Source organism: Pantherophis guttatus, chromosome 2 (genome assembly GCF_059756535.1).
Source record: "Pantherophis guttatus breed Tessera chromosome 2, ASM5975653v1, whole genome shotgun sequence".
In the NCBI taxonomy this organism is placed as follows: Eukaryota; Metazoa; Chordata; class Lepidosauria; order Squamata; family Colubridae; genus Pantherophis; species Pantherophis guttatus.
Genome location: NC_142064.1, coordinates 10,858,547 through 10,880,933, shown reverse-complemented (window position 1 = coordinate 10,880,933; position 22,387 = coordinate 10,858,547). Strand labels below are relative to the sequence as shown.

General features: G+C 41.6%; 1 protein-coding gene and 1 long non-coding RNA gene across 2 annotated transcripts in view; one reads left to right on the top strand and one right to left on the bottom strand.

The window, feature by feature from the left end:
• LOC148115029 (uncharacterized) overlaps positions 1–16,965 on the bottom strand; it is a 44,220-nt gene extending 27,255 nt beyond the window's left edge. Inside the window, exon 1 of the long non-coding RNA XR_015732043.1 lies at positions 16,894–16,965. This is a non-coding gene — a long non-coding RNA (uncharacterized LOC148115029). The remainder of the gene's footprint in view (positions 1–16,893) is intronic.
• On the top strand, positions 13,779–21,936 carry IER3IP1 (immediate early response 3 interacting protein 1). Its single transcript, XM_034403864.3, has 3 exons — positions 13,779–13,938; positions 18,171–18,272; positions 21,701–21,936. Exons 1-3 carry the CDS (start codon positions 13,848–13,850, stop codon positions 21,754–21,756), a joined length of 249 nt encoding a protein of 82 aa, XP_034259755.1. The 5' UTR covers positions 13,779–13,847; the 3' UTR covers positions 21,757–21,936.
• The last annotated feature ends 451 nt before the right edge of the window (positions 21,937–22,387 follow it).

Here is a 22,387-nt window from a genome sequence, read left to right as displayed (position 1 = left end):
CTGTTCTTCAGCATTTCTTGGAGGTTCGCGATGAGGCTTTCATCATTCTTCTGGCTTTTTAAAAGCTTCAGTATCTCTGACCTGAGTTCGTTATTTTCTATTTCGATTTCCTCCTGGTCATCATTTTCATTTATTAGTTCTTCTTCTTCAGTGGTGTATTCTTCGGATTCTCTCGAAATCGCGTTTGTGGATTCGTTGATTATTTCTTGTTCAGTTTCTATTTCTTTGCTGTAGGCCCTGGTGTTGGGCCTATCTTTCTTAGACATTTTTAGTTATTTATTGAGTCAATTAACCATCCTCTGCTACCAGTTTGTTGCAATATTTTTAGGATCAGACTCAATAATAATAATGAGAGTTAGAGGTTCAAATATATTTCTCTTTAATTATAGTAGGCATTCTATATTCACTGAATATTCACAGATAGAAGCAAAGAAAAATGGCGAAGGTGGCTCCTTATATATACAAAGGGTGGAGCCAAGAGTGGGAATGGTGAATTATGAATACATTAAGAAACAAAGAATAAGTTAACCCCTGATATCCCATATATACATTATTTACACATTAGAGAATAAGGCATTTACATCTGACACTTGCAAAAGATGATCACGTGACACCAGAACACTGAAACCGTCATAAGTACAAGCCAGTTGCCGAGCGTCTCAATTTTGTTCATGTGACCATGGGGATGCTACAACAGTTATAACTGTGAAAAAACAGTCATGTCATTTCTTTTCATTGCTGTTGTAACTTAGAATGGTCACTAAACGAATGGTTGTAAGCAGTGGTGAAATCTAATTTTTTTTACTACCAGTTCTGTGGGCGTGGCTTGGTGGGTGTGGTGTGGCTTGGTAGGCGTGACAGGGGAAGGATACTGCAAAATCTCCATTCCCACCCCACTCCAAGGAAACGATACTGCAAAATCCACATTCCCTCCCTCCCCACTCCTGGGGGAAGGATATTGCAAAATCTCCATTCCCACCCCACTCTGGGTCCAGCCAGAGGTAGCATTTGCCAGTTCTCTGAACTGCTCAAAATTTCCGCTACCGGTTCTCTAGAATCTGTCAGAACCTGCTGGATTTCACCCCTGGTTGTAAGTCAAGGACTATCTGTACCTGTTGTTCTTCTTAATCAAGTAAATGCAGCTCTCATTTTGGAGCAGAATACCTTTGTAAACCAAACATCAGAGGATAATGGACATATATGTCTACAGGTAGTCCTCGACTTACAACAGTTTGCTTTTAGTGACCAATCGAAGTTACAATGGCACTGAAAAAAGTGACCTATGACCATTTTTCACACTTATGACCATTTCAGTATTCCCATGGTCATGTGAATTTTACTTCAAATACTTCAAATTTACTTCAAATTATATTTGGATGCTTCACACCTGAGTCATATTTATGATGGTTTGCAGTGTCCCGGGATTATGGGATCACATTTTGTGACCCTGTGAGAAGCAAAGTCAATGAGGAAGCCAGATTCATTTAACAACCATGTTACTAACTTAACAACGGCAGTGATTCACTTAACAACTGTGAAAAGAAAGGCTGTAAAATGGGGCAAAACTCACGTAACAATTTTCTCACTGAGCAACATAAACATTGGGCTCAATTGTGGTCGTAAATTGAGGGCTATTTTATTTGCATTTGATCGTCCAAGCAACATGGTTGGAAAAGAAAACGCTCAACTCCTGTCGACTATGTGGAAATGCATGTGAAGTTTGGGGTAAAAGCATGGAAATATTTACAATTATCGTCTCTTGAATTTTTTTTTTAAACTTGTAATTTTGCCCACAGTTACAAATGGGTTTCCCATTGTAGGATTAAGCAGACTTAATGATAAATTCATTTAACAACTGTCTTGCTTAGCCACATAAATTTTGGGTTTAATTGTGGTCATAAGTTGAGGACTACCTGTAGATCTATTTGAACGGTTATATGATCATGAGATCTTATCTTGAGAAATTAATTTATGAATTAGGGTGATCATATAATATAGAATGGAAGGAAGGAAGGAAAGACACTTAATGAGAAGGAAGGACTCCCTGGAGAAGAGCCCAATGCTGGGAATCATTGAGGGCAAAAGAAGAAAGGGATGGCAGAGAATGAGGTGGCTGGATGGAGTCACTGAAGCAGTCGGTGTGAGCTTAAATGGATTCCAGAGGATGGTAGAGGACAGGAAGGCCTGGAGGAACGTTGTCCATGGGGTCACGATGGGTCGGACACGACTTCGCAACTAACAACAACAAATAATCTAGAATAGGTGGTACCTGGCTCAACTGTAGTAACTGCAAGAGGGATATTGGAGTCCTAGTGGAATATGAGCCAGTACTGTAGCAGCAGTCAAAAAAGCTAACACAATCATTGCTTGTATAAACAAAGACATAGAATCAAATCACATGTAGTATTAGTACCACTTCATAATAATAAGACCACACTTGGAATATTGCATCCAGTTTTGGTTGCCACAATATAAAAAAGATGTTGAGACTCTAGAAAGAGTGCAGAGAAGAGCAACGAAGATGATTAGGGGACCAGAGGCTAAAACATATAAAGAACGGCTGCTGGAATTGTGTATGTCTAGTTCAGGGGTCAGCAACCTGCAGCTCTGGAGCCGCTTGTGGCTCTTTCGCTCCTCTGCTGCAGCTCCCTGTCACTCAAAATATGCGTCACAACCGCCAATGTGCGACAGCTGCCAGCACACAATTTATTGAGCTTTTCAAATCCAGGTAGGCTAACCATGGATAAATCCAAGAAAAGAAAAGTTTCAGAAGAAAACAGAATGTTTAATTCAACTACCTATGCTAGTTTTGTGGCCGCTCAAGAAATAGTCAGGCACGGGAAGGGTTTTGTGGCTCCCGGTGTTTTCTTTTCTGTGGGGAAATGGGTCCAAATGGCTCTTTGAGTGTTTAAGGTTGCAGACCCATGGTCTAGTTAATGAAAAAAAGTAGGATGCCATGATAGCAGTCTTCCAATATATCTAAGGGGCTGCCACAAAGAAGAGGGGGTCAACTTATTCTCCAAAGCACTTGAAGGCAGGACAAGAAGCAATGGATGGAAACTAATCAAGGAGAGAAGCAACCTAGAAATAAGGAAAAAATTCCTGACAATGAGAACAATTAATCAGTGGAATGACTTGCCACCAGTGCTCCAACACTTGAGGTTTTCAAGACGAGATTGGACAACCATTTGTCTGAAAAGGTATAGGGCTTCCTGCCTGAGGAGGGGGTTGGACTAGAAGACCTCCAAGGTCCCTTCCAACTCTGTTATTCTGTTATTCTATGTATCTATCCTGGGCTACTACTAAGGCTGTTTCTGGAATCTTTAGTAATTTCAAATATATAGTTTTAATTCAATGCCCAGTGGAATCTTCTTCCTGCTTTTCCTCCAAATTCCTGCTTCTTTGTATAAACAACTTGTGGCTAATGGATTTTCTCTTCTTTCCTGTGAATCCCTTCTGACTTAAAGATGTTGCTTCAAAGAGAAAAGAATTCAAAGAGACCCATACATAACACAAAGCATTGACTCTGTGACACCAAGGGAGGAAGATGTCGCAGATGGTTGATTAACATATTTATTAAAGGTGTGTTATCGAGACACAACCTCTGTAATTCCACACCTCATTTATAATCTGGAATAAGGGGCAGCTAGGGTCACAGCATAAATGCCATAAGGAAGGCATTATATTAACACTCTAATGTCAAACCAAAATGCTTTGGGATGGATTTACGGGAAAGAAAGGCCTTTAAATCCTGTGGCTTTAAGGAGGGCTCAGAAAGGAATCAGCCTCTGAAATTATTCACTGTAATGGTTTATGGGGATGTTGTTGCCGCATGCATTATTTTTCCCCAATAAGTAAATATAACACAATAGATGAATAGATGGATAAAGGTGGGTTTCCATGTGCAGATAGGAAAATAGTTCATGTCCACATTAGGGACTTAGGTTGTCATTCAAAGACATCCAAGGATCATTCCGCTAAGAGAATGGTAATAAAACAGGCTGTTTATCACTACCATGATGATAGCTGGATGATCTTATGGAGATGCGGTAAGCGTGATAGATGAGAGAGAGAGAGAGAGAAATGATAGATAATGAAGAGATAGAGGAGAGATAGATAGATAGATAGATAGATAGATAGATAGATAGATAGATAGATAGATAGATAGATAGATAGATAGATAGATAGATAATGGATGGATAGATGGATGGATACAGATAAACATGACATAGATGATAAATAGAACAGATAGATGATAAATAGAACGGATGGATGGACGGATGGATAGATAAACATAACATAGATAGAATAGAATTTTTTATTGGCCAAGTGTGATTGGACACACAAGGAATTTGTCTTGGTGCATATGCTCTCAGTGTACATAAAAGAAAAGATACGTTCATCAAGAATCATAAGGTACAACACTTAATGATAGTCATAGAGTACAAATAAGCAATCAGGAACAATATCAATATAAATCATAAGGATACAAGCAACAAAGTTACAGTAATACAGTCATAAGTGGAAGGAGATGTGTGGTGGGAACGATGGGAAGATGATAAATAGAACAGATAGATGATGGATGGATGGATATGATAGAGATAGATGATAATCGATATAAATGGATGGATGGATGGATGGAGCTGAAGAAGCTTCCTGGATGAGAAGCGAAACGTCTTCAAAGAAAAACCAGAACGTCCAGTTGTCTTTTGAAAAAAGCATCTTTGGGACAACCATGACCTGGATGACTGAGATTCTCCATGGATGCTTAAACGAGCTATTTCCTTTATTTTTTTAAGTGCAAACAAAAACTTGGAAAAATTACATTACTGTACTGGATGTCTGTGGTTTTACAGATTTTTACAGTGCAATCCAGGAGTTCAAAGCCAGCTCACACACCCCTGAAACGGAGGGGAGCTGTAGCATCAATAAGGACTTCCTCCCCTGATCTCCTTCCCACCCCAGCATTTCCCCCTTGGCTAAATGGATGCATTCAGGAGACTCACAAGCAAAGGACAAACTTGGTTTTGCCCCAAACATCATATACACATCATATAATCATCTGAATCAGAAGCCAGTGCAATTCTTAAGTACATGTTTCAATAGGTCCCATACAAATGAAGGTAGGATTGCGAGTAAAAAAGCAAAATCTCCTTCGGGCCAAGCTGATTTTCTTGCTGAAAATATGGTAGTCCTCGATTTACGACCACAATTGAGCCTAACATTTCTCTTGGGAATCCAGAACCTGGGTTAAGTGAGTTCACCCCATTTTACGACCTTTCTGGCCACTGTTAAGTGAATCACTGCAGTTGCTAAGTCACAAGGTTGTTGAGTGAATCTGGCTTCCTCGTTGACTTTGCTTGTCAGAAGGTCGCAAAAGGGGATTGCGTGACCCCAGGACACCACAACTGTCATAAATATGAGTCAGTTGCCAAGCGTCTGAATTTTGATCCTATATCCACGGAGATGCAGCAACGGTTGTAAGAGTGAAAAACGATCATAAGTCAGATTTTTTCAGCACTGTTGTAACTTTAGACCAGTGGTGGGTTCTTACCGGTTCGCTACAGATCTTGAAATCAGTAGTAGCGGCGCATGAGGCTCTGTCCACCCGTCGGACATCATCACGGATGCTCTACGCAGGCGCAGCAGCGTGCGCGCACTCCCATTGCGAACCGGTAGTGAAGGTAAATGGAACCCACCCCTACTTTAGACAGTCACTTTATGACTGTTGTAAATTAAGGATTACCTGTAGTTAGAAACATTCATTTAGCAACTGTTCAAAGTTACAAGGGCACTGAAATAAGTGCTCCTCGCACTTAGGATTGTTCCAGCATCCCCTGATTCACGTGATCCTAATAAAGGAAAATATTTGTAGCTCAGGGTTGACATGAGGGGTCCTAGGTGCTCTCTGAGCTTGGTGGTTTTCTTGCAGACGTTTCATTACCCAAACTAGGTAAATTTGGGTAATGAAACGTAGTACTTGCATTGATTATGTTACCTAGTTCCCGGTCACATCTGCCCAACTCACTAGAGCAGTGATGGCTAGGGTTGCCAGGTCTGCTTCCAAAAAATAGTGGACAAGCGGGGGGTGGGGGGGTGGGATTAAGTAGTAAAAAAATAAAAAAAAATTACAATTAAATTATATATTTTCTTACAAACATTTTAACACGTATTAAAATAATCACTTCAAAATTTTACTTAAAATTCAAAACATCAAATATATTATAATAATATGTAAAATATTAAATTACATTTTACTTTGCTGTCGTGTGTGTTTTTTATTTGACTGCGCAGTTTTGATCAATTCTTTGTGTTTAAGGAATAATTCTTTAATTTCAGTACAATGTTGAGAAATATTAAAAAATATATAAAGTTCACTTCGAACTGATGATACAAGCAGTCGGTTACGTTTGTCAGTCCACAAATTTCCCATGACGCTGAAAATTCATTCAACGTTTGCATTTGATACCGGAATTGATGCACAATACTGGAACAGTTTCAGTAAACTCGGAGCTGGCTCTTTCATTCTAACTTATGAAAAAAAAGACAAAACGCGATTCTCCTATCCTTATTCTCTTAGACTGTACAGCTTTAGATTACGTACCATTTCATCATAAAGCTTTTGAATAAAAAAAATGTCCACTATTTTGTGAAAAAAAATAGTGAACATAATGTGAAAAAAGCGGACTGTCCGCTCAATAGTGGACACCCGGAAACTCTAGGATGGCTAACCTTTTTGCCGTCATGTGCCAAACGTCGGGGGCATGTGGGGGTCATGCGCGCATGTGTCCACACCCATAATTCAATGCGCCCCATCCCCCTGCACATGTGCACACAACCCCACCGAGCTCCCCCACTTTTAGCACATGATGGCACGGTGGGCCCGGTAGACCCATTTTTCGCCCTCCCCAGGCTCCAGAGGCTTTCTTGGAGCCCGGGGAGGGTGATAACGGCCTTCCCCACTCCCCCCCGGGAGGCCCTCTGTTTGCTGATTTCCGCTGGGACCTAGAAAGCCTCTGGAGCCTGGGGAGAGCAAAAAACGGGCCCTCCCCTGCCCTGGAGGCCCTCCAGAGGCTGGAAACAGCCTGTTTCCCGACTTCCGGTGGGCCCGGAAGGCCCGAAAATCAGCTGGCTGGTGTGCACATGCGTGCCAGAGCTGAGCTAGGGCAATGCTCGCGTGCCCACCGATATGGCTCCACGTGCCAACTGTGGCATGCGTGCCATAGATTCACCATCACGGCACTAGAGCAAGGAGGCAAGGAATGTTGCTGGTCCCGTCCCTAAGGAGATTACATCTGGCAGGACCCAGAAGAAGAGCCTTCTCCGTGGTGGCCCCATCGAGAGATAGAATTCACTTACCTTCCCTACCGGTTCGCAAATGTGAGCGCACGGGCCACCTCTGCGCATGCACAAGGCCTTCTGCACATGTGCAGTAGTCGTACATTACATCTGGGCAGATGGGCGGAGCCTCCCGCAGTCGCCACCACCGGTTCGCGCGATCCAGACAGAACCGGCTGAATCCCACCGCTGGCTCCATCCCTCCAGAACATCATCCTTCTGGAAATTAGACTGGTCCCCACTCTTAACACTTTTTCAGGAAGCCCTGAAGACATGGTTCTGCCAGCAGCCCTGGGGTACCCATTTAATGGGATGGAGCCCATTAAATGGCTAGTATGTATGTGTGTTGTCGCCATGGTGCGAGGGTTATTATTTGATTATTTTTCTTTGTATTATTTTTCTTTTTATTTCTTTTATATTGTGTTTTTATGTCCCCGTAAGCCACCTTGAGTCACCTCGTATGCAATATAATTTTTCTAAATAAATAAGTCAATAGTTTGGGTAATGAAACATCTGCGAGAAAACAAGCAAGCTCAGAGAGTACCAAGGACCCCTCATTCACGCGATGAAAATTCAGGCCCTTGGCAACCGGCACATATTTACAATGTGTCTGCAGCATCCTGAAGTCACGTGAATACCATTTGCGAACTTCTCTGCCAGTTTCTGACAAGCAAAGTTCGATGCAGGAAACCAAATTTGCTTAACGACCATGCCACTCACTTAACAACTGCCGTAATTTGCTTAAGCGCACTGGCAAAAATGAAAAAAAACAAGGACATTAAATTGGACATGACTCACTGAATCCCTTGCTTAGCAATGGAAATTCTGGCATCTGGAAATTGTAGACGTTAAGTTTAGGAGTCCCTGTATTAAATGCATTTGCAAAAGATCTCATTTCTGTTCATTTTGAGCTGAAACAACGCATTTCAGAATCACAATGAATAATCATCTGAGCCAAAGGCAGCATCTGGAGTAAACCCAATGTGTTAGTAAACTTGCTTCCAAAGCACAAAATTATCTATTTCTCTTCCTCCCCACCCGCCCTGGCCTCAGCGTGCAAAGACTATGTTCTAATGCTGCATATTCTAGCTAGATCAGATACCTGTTCATCTTTTCTGGCGAGTCTATCTTACCCTCGCGATAGACACATTTATATCCCATTTACACTAATGGAATTCACACATGGGTATCGAGGGGAGCAAAATATAACTCAGCTCTGTCATCCTTTACGGCTCTCAGACTGAATTTCTGAAAGTCTCTGTGCTGATGATCCCGGAAAAAGGAAACAGGAACTCTTGAGCACATAAATCTGCCTCTCCCCAGTTATCACCCTCTTCCAAATTCTTGCAGGCACAAATGGGATTCTTTTTTTTAAGTGCAGGGAGAGGATTAGTTTTTGGATCTACAGTTGTCTACAATCAATCAATCAATCAATCAACCAATCAATCAATCATTCAGAATAGAGCTGGAAGGGACCTTGGAGGTCTTCTAGTCCAACCCCTTGCTCAAGCAGGAGACTCTACACCATTTCAGACAAGTGGCTGTCCAAACTCTTCTTAAAAACCTCCAGTGATGAAAGACCTACAACTTCTGGAGGCAAGCTGTTCCACTGGTTAATTGTTCTCGATAGAAGGTAGTTTCTCCTTAATTCCAGGTTGCTTCTCTCCTTTGTTAGTTTCCATCCATTGTTTCTTGTCCTGCCTTCAGGTGCTTTGAAAAATAAGTTGATCCCCTCTTCTTCGTGGCAACCTCTCCAATACTGGAATACTGCTATCATGTCTCCCCTAGTCCTTCTTTTCTCTAGACTAGCCAAACCCAAATAGGTCCCATCCATATTAAGGAGTCATATGTGGAAAGAGTAGAGTAGAGTAGAGTAGAGTAGAGTAGAGTAGAGTAGAGTAGAGTAGAGTAGAGTAGAGTAGAGTAGAGTAGAATAGAATAGAATAGAATAGAATAGAATAGAATAGAATAGAATAGAATAGAATAGAATAGAATAGAATAAGCTGGAAGGGATCTTGGAGGTCTGCAAAGCCAATAGGGAAGCAAGATTCACTTAACAACCCTGTTACTAACTTAACAACTACAGTGATTCACTTAATAACCATGAAAAGAAGGGTTGTAAAATGGGGCTAGGTTCACTTAACAACTCTCGCTTTGCAACAGAAATTCTGGGCTCAATTGTGGCCATAAATCTATCTGTACTGTGTTAATCCACACAGCTGGACTCTAGCAGGAGCACTTACACCCATGTTCCACTATCTCAATGCTGTGCTTTGTTTGCAGTGTCAAACAAATCTTCCTCTCCAAACAGCGTAATATCAGTTGGCGTTTTTCTTTGATTGAGTAATAAAACCTGCCCGTCATTCAGAATTAAGGCATACGTACATTCTGCGATCATTACAAAATAAAAATCACGACGATAGCAATCAGAACTCACCCGCCAATCGAAATGCAAGACAGGAGAAGAAGAACATGTATCTTTATGCATCGTTAGCAGCATAATATCTCCCTGCTCCTTTTATGATTTGCTTTGTTATTATCTATATTATAGAACTGCCCAGAAGCCACACAGAGTTGATACAGCACAAGACATAATTGTTTCAGCCTAGAAATAGTTATTAATCTTGACACCTGCATTTGGGGTAAATAACAATTAGGACCTGATGAGATTCTTAATTACGACTTCAAACTCTATTTACACCAGTAGTTGTTTGGTATATGTGCTTTTTTCCTTGCGCTTTTTAATTGGATGTTTTTAATTGTTGAACAGAGATGCTGTGCTTCAATGGTTGTGCTCTGGGCTCTTTTAAGGGAAAGGATGGTCGATGCCAACAAAATAAAAATGAGGCAGTAATGAAATTAATCAGCTAAATATCATAGTACTGCTACTTAAAGCAAATGTAGTGGATTAATAATATTTAAAAACTACCCAAGCATTAAAGCAACGGATACACAAGCCCTAATTAAAGCATAATTTTGCTTTCTATTTTAAGGCTACACCATAAAATAGATTTCCCAGAATCTCTGAAAAATAAAAATAGCTTATTGGGGCTTTATTGATAGTTTCTGTATTTTCAATCAGTTAAACAGGGGAAAGATTTGCGACTGAGGCTAAGCTGGCATATAGATAGCCCTTTACTTATGATCACAACTGAGTCCAAGATTTCTGTTGCAAAAGAAAGGCAATTTGTTTTGTCCCGTTTTACAACCTTGCTTGCCACAGTTGTTAAGTGAATCGCTGCAGTTCTTACGTTCATAGCATGGTTGTTAAGCGAATAGACTTTGCTGGTCTGAAGGTCGCAAAAAGGGATCACATAACCCCGGCACACTGTCATAAATATGAACCAGTTGCCAAACATCTGAATCTTGATCACGTGATCATGGGGATCCTGCAATGGTCATTAAGTGTAAAAAATGGTCATGAGTCACTTTTTTCGGTGCTGTTATAACTTCGGACAGTCACTAAACAAACGGTTTTAAATTGAGGACAACCTTGTAATCTAGGGCATTTTTCTAACTCTTTTGGGATTCCCAGATGGCAATGCAAACCTAGAATATTTCTAGCCAGCATGTGTATATGTAACGCATATGTGTATATGTATATGTGTGTATGTGTAAAGGTAAAGGTTCCCCTTGCACATATGTGCTAGTCGTTCCCGACTCTAGGGGGCGGTGCTCATTTCTGTTTCAAAGCCGAAGAGCCAGCGCTGTCCGAAGACGTCTCCCTGGTCATGTGGCCGGCATGACTAAACGCCAAAGGCGCACGGAACACTGTTATCTTCCCACCAAATTTTTCTACTTGCATTTTTTACGTGCTTTCGAACTTCTAGGTTGGCAGAAGCTGGGACAAGTAACGGGAGCTCACCCCGTTACGTGGCACTAGGGATTCGAACCGCTCAACTGCCGACCTTTTAATCGACAAGCTCAGCATCTTAGCCACTGAGCCTATACTCACATTTGCATATGTGTATACACATACACACATATGTGTATATATATATATATTATACATACTGTACATCAGAAACTAAACATTAGGTTGGGGTGTTTAACTAGATTATATAAATAAGAGTTTTCACTCAAGACTGAAATGACAAGGCTCAAATTATTCCACTTGGACACAAGATGTTAAAGTCCAGCTTGCCATAACATTAGGAAAGGTAGAAGGCAAGAGCAGAGGACAACCACCAACAAGAGGGGTGATGGGTACACCCCAGGGGTGAAATCTAAAATTTGTTACTACCGGTTCTGTGGGCATGGCTTGTGGGGGGGTAATGTGACTGGGTGGGCTTGGCCAACTTTTTTTTTTTTTTTACTTTTAAAAGCATTTTTTCTACAGCTAAAGAGGTTGCAGAAAAAAATGCTTTTAGAAGCCTCTGACGATCAGGCAAGTCAGCTGGGATCGCCAGAGGCTTTTAAAGGCATTTTTTTTCCTACAACCTCTTCGGCCGAAGGGGTTGCAGAAAAAAATGCTTTGAAAAGCCTCTGACGATCCCAGCTGAGCCACGCAATCATCAGAGGCTTATTTTTTTACTTTTAAAAGCATTTTTTTGGCCGAAGAGGTTGTAGAAAAAATGCTTTTAAAAGTTAAAAAAACAGCCTCTGATGATTGCGCGGCTCAGCTGGGCATGGGGGGGCGCAGGGATTTTTGTTACCGGTTCTCTGAACCACCCACCGCCATCGCTACCGGATCGGGTGATCTGGTCCGAACCAGGAGCATTTCACCCCTGGTACACCCTTGGAATACCCGAAAGACGAGGTTAGGAACAGATCGTCATGGAGAAAATGTATCTAGATGGTCTATAGGAGATGACACTGACTTAAATAGCACATATCTAATCTGTCAATCAATGCAAAGACCCAACTTCCTTTGAAGAGCCCAGAACACTGGGAAAGGTGGGGTGGGGAAGAAGAAAAGGACAATCAGAACAAGGTGGATGAACTCAATTATAATGGTGATGGGTGCACCTTTGGAAGAACTGAGGACCAGGTTAGGAGCAGGTCAACATGGAAAAAATCTGCGACCTACAGGAGCTGACATTGACTTAAATGGCCCATATGTAATCTGTCAATCAATATGCAAAGACCCATCTCCCTTTGAGAGGTCTATATTGCTGTGAAAGTGGAAGAAAAGAAAAGATGACCAGCAACAAGGCAGATGGACTTGGTTATAGATGATGGGCCGCTTATAGATAGATAGATTGGAAGACCTAAACAGATCATCATGGAGAAGAATCTATGTAATACAAGGACCCGATTTCCTTTGAGAAGTCCATGATGCTGGGAAAGGTGGAAAGGAAGAGCAGAAGACAACCTAAGGTGGGTTGATTGTCATAAGTGATGGGTGCATCATTAGAGGATCTGAAGGACCAGGTGAAGAGGGATGGAGAAAATCTATCTGCACCAGTCAGTCAACAAGACTCAGCAATGAGTTCTTGGCACATAATGAAGCATTTCTATGTTTCTATAAAATGCTAAACCAGGTTAGTAGAATCGCTCAATGTCTATGGAGATTCTCAGTCATCCAGGTCGTGGTTGTCCCAAAGGTGCTTTTTTTCAAGAGGCAGCTGGACTTTCTGGTTTTTCTTTGAAGACGTTTCACTTCTCATCCAAAGAAGCTTCTCATCCAGAGCCAAAGAAGCTTTTTGATTGGAGAAGCAAAACATCTTCAAAGAAAAACAAAAAAGTCCAATTGTCTCTTGAAAAAAAAGCACCTTTGGGACAGGTTAATAGAAGTTTTTTGGGGTAGATCATCCTGCTGTTGGGAGTCATTTAAGATTGGCTGTCTTGTGCAAATCCAGAAAGTGGGATAAAATGCATTAATGCTGCAAGGGAGCCTTTTAACCAAACATGCAAGGCTGCTGCTGCTGCTAACACGCCCAGGGGCCACCAGGGGCAGCTCAGAGAGTTAGAAACCCAGCGCTGCTGCCCCGTGGTGGCCACCCATAATATTGCAGGGCAGCTCCTTCAGCGAAATTTTGGGTGTTTTTTTACCTCAAGGTTAGCATTCCAAAGTTTCAAAAGACAGGATAAAACGTCTAAAATAAAATCGTCCTAACGCCCCCCGCCCCACAGTCTTGCCCCCACGAGCCTTTTCGCTCGTTTTTATGAGGTAGAAATCGAGCCTCCACCCATCCTAGCGTCCTCCTAGTACGCCAGAAGCGTCAGAAATGAGGACCCAGGTTGTTGAGGACGACGACGACAATATGCTGACTGTGTAAACCCCTTAGAGGCGGCTGCAAAGCGGTATATAAGTGTTAAATGCTATTGTAATCCATCGTCGCCCGAGGGCGCCAGGTTGGAGAAGCGAGGGAAGGTCGAGGTTATGGTCCATCGCCCCGTTGGCCCCGCCCTCTCTGTGGCGCGTATGGGGCGGGGGCGTGGCTTCCACGGGCCGCCCGCTCCCCGTTCAGTGACGTTCCGCCCGCCCCGCCCCCGCCACGTTCCGGGCGCACCCCGCGCGTGCGCAGAGAGCCTAAGCCGGTGGCGGCGGCGCTGGCGCTGCCGGAATGGCGTTCACGGTGTACTCGCTGCTGCAGGCCGCGCTGCTCTTCGTCAACGCCATCGCGGTGCTGCACGAGGAGCGCTTCCTCCGCAGGAGTGAGTCGGCCGCAAAGCCCCCTGGGAGGAGAGGGGAGGGGAGGGGTCCCCATCTCTGGGTGGGGGCGGGGGGGAGCTTAAGCTGATGGAGGAAATGCAGGTAGTCCTCGAGTTACGACCACGATGGAGCTCCCCCAAGTTTATGTTGCTGAGACATGCATGAAGGGAGTCTTTTGCTCCATTTTGCGACCCTTTCTCGTCGCCGTTGTTAAGTGAATCATTGGATTTTTTTTTTAGTTAAGTCACATGGTTGGTATAGGTCAGGGGTGGGTTCTAAATTTTTTTACTACCGGTTCTGTGGGCGTGGCTTATTTTGTGGGTGTGGCTTGGAGGTCATGTGACTAGGTGGGCGTGGCTAGCTGATCAGTCGTTTCTGGAAGGTCCTCGCACTTACGACCAGTCCTCGCACTTACGACCGGACTTATTTGTTTGCTTTTAACACTGATCAGCTGTAGGACGGCCCTTTGAAGCCCCCCCCCCAAGAGTTTAAACAGTTTTTTTCCCTCTAGTCATCAACTGGGACTCAGGAGGCAGCAATAGATTGGGGGTGGGGCCAAATAAAAGGTAAGAATAACGTGGGTGGGTGGGAGGAGAACCGGTTCGGTGATGTCATATCGTCACCGCTACCGGCTCGGCCAAACCGGACTGAACCGGGAGGAACCCACCACTGGTATAGGTGAGTCTGGCTCCCCCATTGACTTGGCTGGTCAGAAGGTCGCAAAAGGGGATCACTGAAAACAGTCGTAAATATGAGTCAGTGGCCCAAGCCTCTTGAATTTGGATCATGTGACCATGGGGATTCTGGGGGGGTGTCATGTGATCCTCCTTTTGCAACATTCTGACAAGCAAAGGTGGTAGGGAAGCCAGATTCACTGAACCTTGTTACTGACTTAACAACTGTATGTGGGTAAATGAATAATAAACAAACAGTAACAAGAGTTGGAAGGGAACTTGGAGGTCATCCAGCCCAACCTCCTGCTCATGCAGGAGACCTATGCTAAGGATTCGAACCACCAAACTGCCGATCGACAAGCTTAGCGTCTGAGCCATTTAGCCAGGCTCTAGATCAGTGGTTCTCAACCTGTGGGTTGGGACCCCTTTGGGGGTCGAATGACCCTTTCACAGGGGTCACCTAAGACCATCGGAAAACACATATTTTCAATGGTTTTAGGAATAATTTTATGGTTGGGGGTCACCACCACATGAGGAACTGTATTAAAGGGTTGCGGCATTAGGAAGGTTGAGACCCACTGCTCTAGATGGTTATCCTTTTCCCTCAACACTGTCAAACTATTTACTGAGTCTGCACTACTATAGTTCCCACCACCCATCTCCTTCCACTTATGACTGAATGACTGTAATTTTGTTGCTTGTATCCTTACGATTTATATTGATATTGTTTCCTGATTGCTTATTGGTTCCCTATGACTATCATTAAGTGTTGTACCTTATGATTCTTGACGAATGTATCTGTTCTTTTATGTACTCAGAGAGCGTATGCACCAAGACAAATTCCTTGTGTATCCAATCACACTTGGCCAATAAAAATTCTATTCTATTCTATTCTATTCTATTCTATTCTATTCTATTCTATTCTATTCTATTCTATTCTATTCTATTCTATTCTATTCTATTCCATTCCATTCCATTCCATTCCATTCCATTCCATTCCATTCCATTCCACTCTATTCTATTCTATTCTATTCTATTCTATTCTATTTCCTCTTCTACATTGTTCTATTCTATTCTATTCTATTCTATTCTATTCTATTCTATTCTATTCTATTCTATTCTATTCTATTCTATTCTTTGAGAGCTAAATACCTGTATTATGTAAGAAGTCTTAGCACTTAAGATGATTCCTAGTAGGGTAATGAAACAACTGCCAGAAAACAACCAAAGAGTCACAGTTTCACTCTGAGCTGCAAATATTCTCTTCTGTTGCGACAAGGTACAATGTTGTGCAAACTGAATGTTTGTGCAAACAGCTGAACTGTTTGGTAACTGTCTCTAACTACTACACCTACACTCTCTGAATTTCCAGGTTGCCAAGCCACCAAATTTTGACCACGTGACTGGGGTTCTGTAATGACTCTGGGAGGACAAGCTGTAAATCACTTTCTTTGCTGTAACTAAATGAAGAATGTGTAAGTCGTGGAATACTTGTATTTGCTAGTTCCCACAAACACATAGTCCCTCGAATTAATAACAGTGACCGTTCAAAGTTACAACAACACTGAAAAAAGTGACTTACAACTGTTTTTCATACTTATGACCATTGCAGCATCCCCATGGCCACATGATCAAAATTCAGACACTTGATTCATATTTATGACAGTTTCTCTGTCTTGGGATCATGGGAACACCTTTTCCGACCTCCTGACAAACAAAATCAATGGGGAAGCCAGATTCACTTAGCAACTATGTTGCCGACTTAACAACCCTCCAGGGGGAGAGCCTTCTCTGTGGGGGCACCCGCCATCTGGAATGAGCTCCTCCCGGAGATACGGAGGATCCCGGACCTGCGTGCTTTTCGCCGTGCCATCAAAACATTTCTTTTTCAGCAGGCTGGCCTGGCCTAACCTCTCTTTTAAACTTTTAAACTTTTAAAAAATTTTAAATTTTAAATTTGTCTTAAGAATTTGAGGTGTTTTAAATTTTGTTTTCCGGGCCAAATTATTTAATTGTATTTTAATGCTTTTTAACATTTGTATTATATGTATTTTATCTGGCTGTTCACCGCCCTGAGTCCTTCGGGAGTAGGGCGGTATACAAATTAAATAAATAAATAAATAAATAAATAAACAAATAAATAAACAAACAAACTGCAGTGATTCACTTAACAAATGTGGCAAGAAAGGTCGTAAAATGGGGCAAAACCCACTTAACAAATGTCTTACTTAGCAACAGAAATGTTGGGCTTAATTGCGATCTTAAGTCCAGGACTACCTGTACCTTTAAGTTTGTAGTCAAGCTCAATTCCCATCCATTTTCTCGGATGCTGTAGAGATGTGGTAGAACTGGATTCCATGTGATCATGTTGACTGGTGGTGATGGCTGTGACTTAAGTCCAGAGGCTTCTCCAAGAAGAACCAAGCCATGAAAAGGTTATCCTGATAAAGAAACCTTTATTGATCTTTCCACCTTTGTTACTGAAGGAATACTAAAATACGAGTGGAATGGAGTGGAATGGAATGGAATGGAATACAGAACAATGGTGTGAAAGAGAAGAGAAGAAGAAGAGAAGAGAATACAGAATAGAGTAGAGTAGAGAACAATGGAGAATAGAATACAGAGTAGAATAGAAAATAAAATGGAATGGAATGGAATGGAATTAGAATAGAATAGAATAGAATAGAATAGAATAGAGAACAATGTAGAAGAGAAGATAGAATACAGAGTAAAGAGAAAATAGAATAGAATAGAGAACAATGTAGAAGAGAATAGAGAATAGAATAGAATGCAGAAGAATGGAGAAGAGAGAATAGAATAGAATAGAATAGAATAGAACAGAGAATTGAACTGAATTGAATTCTTTATTGACCAGGTGTGATTGAACACACAAGGAATTTGTCTCCAGTGCATAAGCTCACAGCGTACATAAAACAGCAAGTAATAGATCATAGGTCATAATCATAGTTACAATCATTAATCATAAAATTACAAATAACAATTGATAAATCATAAGAAACTAATAGGAGAAGATAGTAGGAAATCTGAGAAGATGAGAAAAGATTAGAAATGAGACAGTGCTGTGGGAGTTAAGTGTTATTATTAAATAAATAGTATTTTAGTATAGAATTTTAAACTCTTAGCATTCTTTAGAACACTAAAATTCTGAAATAAAGCCAAATGTATTCTAGCAATTACTTCTACTGCATTCAAGATTTAAGAGCTTTCTGATATTTATCCGATTCAAACAGTGGTGCTTCTCGATAATGATGGGATCATTTGGTATTTTAATTTTCTCTGATCAGTTTTCCATGAAGAACTAATTTTCTGCTGCTTTTCTGATTCCTGGAAATTCTGTTCTTTGGCCATTATGAATGTTCTGCTTCATTTTATGTGTTCATTTCTGTTCGTTTTGTTCATTTCTTTGACATTTAAAGAAAGAATTAGGAATTTCTCTATTCATTAGGTTTGGGTTTGAAACGGGCCTTTCCTTCTAAGAGAAATGATCGATTTGTATCACTGACGTTCGCTTTAACCAAAAACAAAACTTCTCCATACAGTTGGCTGGGGAACAGATCAGGGTATCGGAGGATTTGGAGAAGAACCTGGAATTAAAGGGCAATTAATGAATCTGATCCGATCTGTACGGACGGTTATGAGAGGTAAGATTGACATATTGGTACAAAACAGTTGGGAATTAATTTCCTTCCCAAGTACAGGTGGTCCTCGCCTTACAGCCATTCGTTCAGTGACGATTCGAAGTTACAACAGCCCTGAAAAAAGTGATTTATGACCCTTTCAGTATCCCCATGGTCACGTGATCAAAATTGGGATGTTTGGCCAAATGGTTCATATTTATGACGATTGCAATATCCTGGAGTCACATGATCACCTTTTGCAACCTTTTGAACAAGCACAAATCAATCTGGAAGCCAGATTCGCTTAACAACTGTGGCAAGAAAGAGGGGGCAAAACTCACTTAACAACGATCTCACTTAGCAGCAGAAATGTGGGGGCTCAGTTGTGGTTGTAAGTCGAGGACTAGCTGTAACATTTTTTGCTTCTTTGAATCAGTCTTGGCTCCTTGGAAGGGCCAGGACAAATCCATGCAACTTTCTTGGTAATGTTTTTTGGAAACTGCCTTTGCTTTCTTCCTGGGCTGAGAGGTGGGGTGGGGTTGTTCGGCTTCACACCTAAGGCAGGACTAGAACTCACAGTCTTCCTAATTCTAGCCCAGCGACTTTAACAGAGACACCAAACTGGCTTTCCCCAAATAATTCGGTTTTTGTTTTTTTTTAAATTTGATTTATATGCCGTCCTTCTCCGGAGACTCAGGGCGGCTTACAATTAACTAAATGTTAATACTCTACTAACATTTGCCAGGATAATTTCGCATTGCTATGCATTAATGGCATGTTTGATTGCACTAATGCATCTAATCTTATGACAACTTGCATCTAATGACTTGCTCCATTCCGAAGAACCGAGCAGGTCATTAGCAAAGATTTATGTTATTATTCATAAGCTCTGCTTTTTAGAAGAAATTTGGGGGAGCATCATTGCTTCCCTGTTTTCAGATCTCTTAAATGTTAGTCTAAGAGCTCTCCTTTTTCCAAAGAGTAAAAGATTCTCTTACCATTACATCCTTCATGGCCAAATCTATTTTAATGACTTATTCCAGCATGCAGTAAATATAATAACGTATTTAGTCGGCTTTTGCTTTGCCACTCAGAAAGCATGTCTTGCATGGATAAGTGCATGATATCATAATGCAGTGTATATTACTACATACCACGATAATAGTATAATGTTGCACAAAAGCCAAAGATGCTTCTTCAAGAAGCAATTGGACTTTCTTTGTTTTTCCTTGAAGACGTTTCCCTTCTCAACCAAGAAGCTCAGTTCTGAACTGAAGGAGCTTCTTGGATGAGAAGGGAAATGTCTTCAAGGAAAGGAAAAAAAAGTCCAGTTGCTTCTTGAAGAAACATCTTTGGGACAACCACAACTTGGATGACCGAGAATCTCCATAGACATTTACCGTATTTTTTCAGAGTATAAGACGCACCGGAGTATAAGACGCAGCTTAGTTTTTGGGGAGGAAAATGGGTGAGGAAAATCTGCCTACCAGGTATTCATCTGGCTAGCATCCTTAGTTTGGTCAGCTTCAGCACATTACCGTATTTTCCGGTGTATAAGACAACTTTTTAACACATGAAAATCTTCTCAAAAGTCGGGGGTTGTTCTCTTGTAACCAGGCAGACCAGCCCGAAAGGCTCTGACGAGCCTTAAATGGCTCTGACCATCCCAGCTGAGTTGCCTGCTAATCAGGCAACTCAGCTGGGATCGCCAGAGCCATGTAAAAGAAAAAAAGTTTTCCCCCTCCAGCTTGCTTACCTTAGCTGCTAGTCGCAATGCTTGCCTTGCTTTGCTTGCCTGAATCCATTCCATCAGCAAGCAACTCCCAGCCTGTAATCAAGCAGGCAGGGAGTTGTGGACTTCAACTCCCAGAATTCCTCAGCCAGCAAAGCAAAGCTGGCTGAGGAATTCTGGGAGTTGAAGTCTACAAGTCTTAAAGTTGCCAAGGTTGGAGACCCCTGCTCTATTGGGTAAGTTTTTTTCCCCTTTGGAAGCTTTAAAAAAAATAGTTAATTGGGGTTTTTTTTAGTTGTTCTTTTTTAGACCTAGTCATTTAAAGTTTAGGAAGTTTTAAATTTAGCTTTCATATAAAAATAAAATAAAATAAAATTTGTGCAGCTTTCTGAGATTTAGTGTGTTTCTGTAGTGTTTCACTCTAACTACACAAACACACAAAATCTCACAAAGCTGTATGTGGAATTTTGTGTGTGTAAAGTGTGAAAGTTGGGTTTTTGGGCTTTTTGTGGCTGTGTGAGGCTCCTGCTTGTTGCAGGGGCCATTTTGGATCTAGCACAGCTGCTTTTACATTGTGGGTAAGCCAGTTGATGTTTTTTAATTTTTATTTAGTGTGCGTTGGAAGAGGGGTAGTCTTATACAGCGAGTATAGCCCAAATCCTATGTTTTAACAGGAAAAGTCGGGGGTCGTCTTATACGCCCAGTCGCCTTATACGCCGGAAAATACGGTAGTTTGCTGGTTTTTTTTATCCCCTGCTTGGGGATAAAAAACAGCGGCTAAGACACAGCTGAGAGGAAGCAGCAATGAGAAAAGCAGGCAAAGCATGGGAGATCACTTCACTCGTTAGCACCTTGTTAGGGCTGGAAAAAAACTTAGAAAAAGCTACATTCGGAGTATAAAACGCACCCAAATTTTCAGCTTCTTTTAGGGGGGGAAAAGGTGCGTCTTATACTCCAAAAAAATACGGTAGCTGGGCACTAAACTTTTCAAAATAGAAAAACTATTCTTCAATCTTGAACCAATATCCTTGGTACTTCTAGCAGCTGTTGCATTTTTTGTTGTTTGCATGATTTAGCTCCCATTAAGCTGGGTGCTGTATATTTAAAAAGCAAGAAAGAATATAAACACAGATGCAGATAATTTATTTTCAGAAGACAAGCCATAAAGGTAATCCTCAACTTAGCAATCATGCATTTAGCAACTGTTCACAGTTAAAACAGCACTGAAAAAGTAACTTATGACCAACCTTCACATTTATGACTGTTGCAACATCCTCACAGTGAGATGATTAAAATCCAGGCACTTGGCAACTAGCATGTATTTACAGTGGTTGCCGCATCACAGGCAGTGGTGGGATTCAGCCAGTTCGCACCACTTCGGGAGAACCGGTTGTTAACTTCCTGAGCAGTTTGGAAAACTGGTGGTTGGAAGAAATCATTAGGGCAGAGAACCGGTTGTTAAATTACTTGAATCCCACCACTGATCACAGGGTCAAAAGCAATTTAGAAAGATTTTTTTTTTAAAGCGAACTTTGTCGTGGACAGTTTCATTAAAGTGACATTCTTGTCCTATTAAGTCGTCTTCTGGAAAATTATCAAAACCACAAAAGGAATGGAGAAAGAGAAATTGTGGGTGTCCCCCCCTTTTCTTTTGAGTTTAACACAATAGGCTGTTGTTTGAAATGACGCTTTTCTTTCTTTTCCTTTTTTTTTCCCCCAGTGCCATTAATTGGAGTGAACACAGTGACAATTGTGCTGTTGTTATTATTTGGTTGAAATCATCTTCAGAAAATCTGGATAGCGTCTAAAGCGAACAGACTGCAGACCGATTTGCACGTGGGATCCAATCTGAGCTGCTGAAGAAGCTGCATATTTTGTCTCAATAAAAATGCCATTTATATTTATTGTATTGCTTAATATGCACTCCGTTTCATTAAATCCAATAATTAAATTGAACCAGTTTTTCTTCCCCTCTACGTATTGTGGCAAAGGTGCTATTCTTACATTCCCGCAATGAGCCGCAGTGACACAGTGGTTAGAATGCAGTACTGCAGGCTCCTCCTGCTGACTGCCGGCCACCTGCAATTTGGCAGTTCGAATCTCACCAGGCTCAAGGTTGACTCAGCCTTCCATCCTTCCGAGGTCAGTCAAATGACGACCCAAAATTGTTGGAGGCAATATGCTGACTCTTGTAAACATCTTAGAGAGGGCTGTAGAACACTGTAAATAAGTCTAAGTGCTATTGCTATTCCTTTAAGCTTGGGGCTGAAAATTCAGTCACTGAAGAGCCCAGAGTCAACACATGAGTTCAGGGTACATACAGGTAGCCGTAAACATATGCCCATAATGAAGTCTGCACATTACAGTTGTATTTTGTGACAGCTGTAAAACAGGATGGTCATATGAC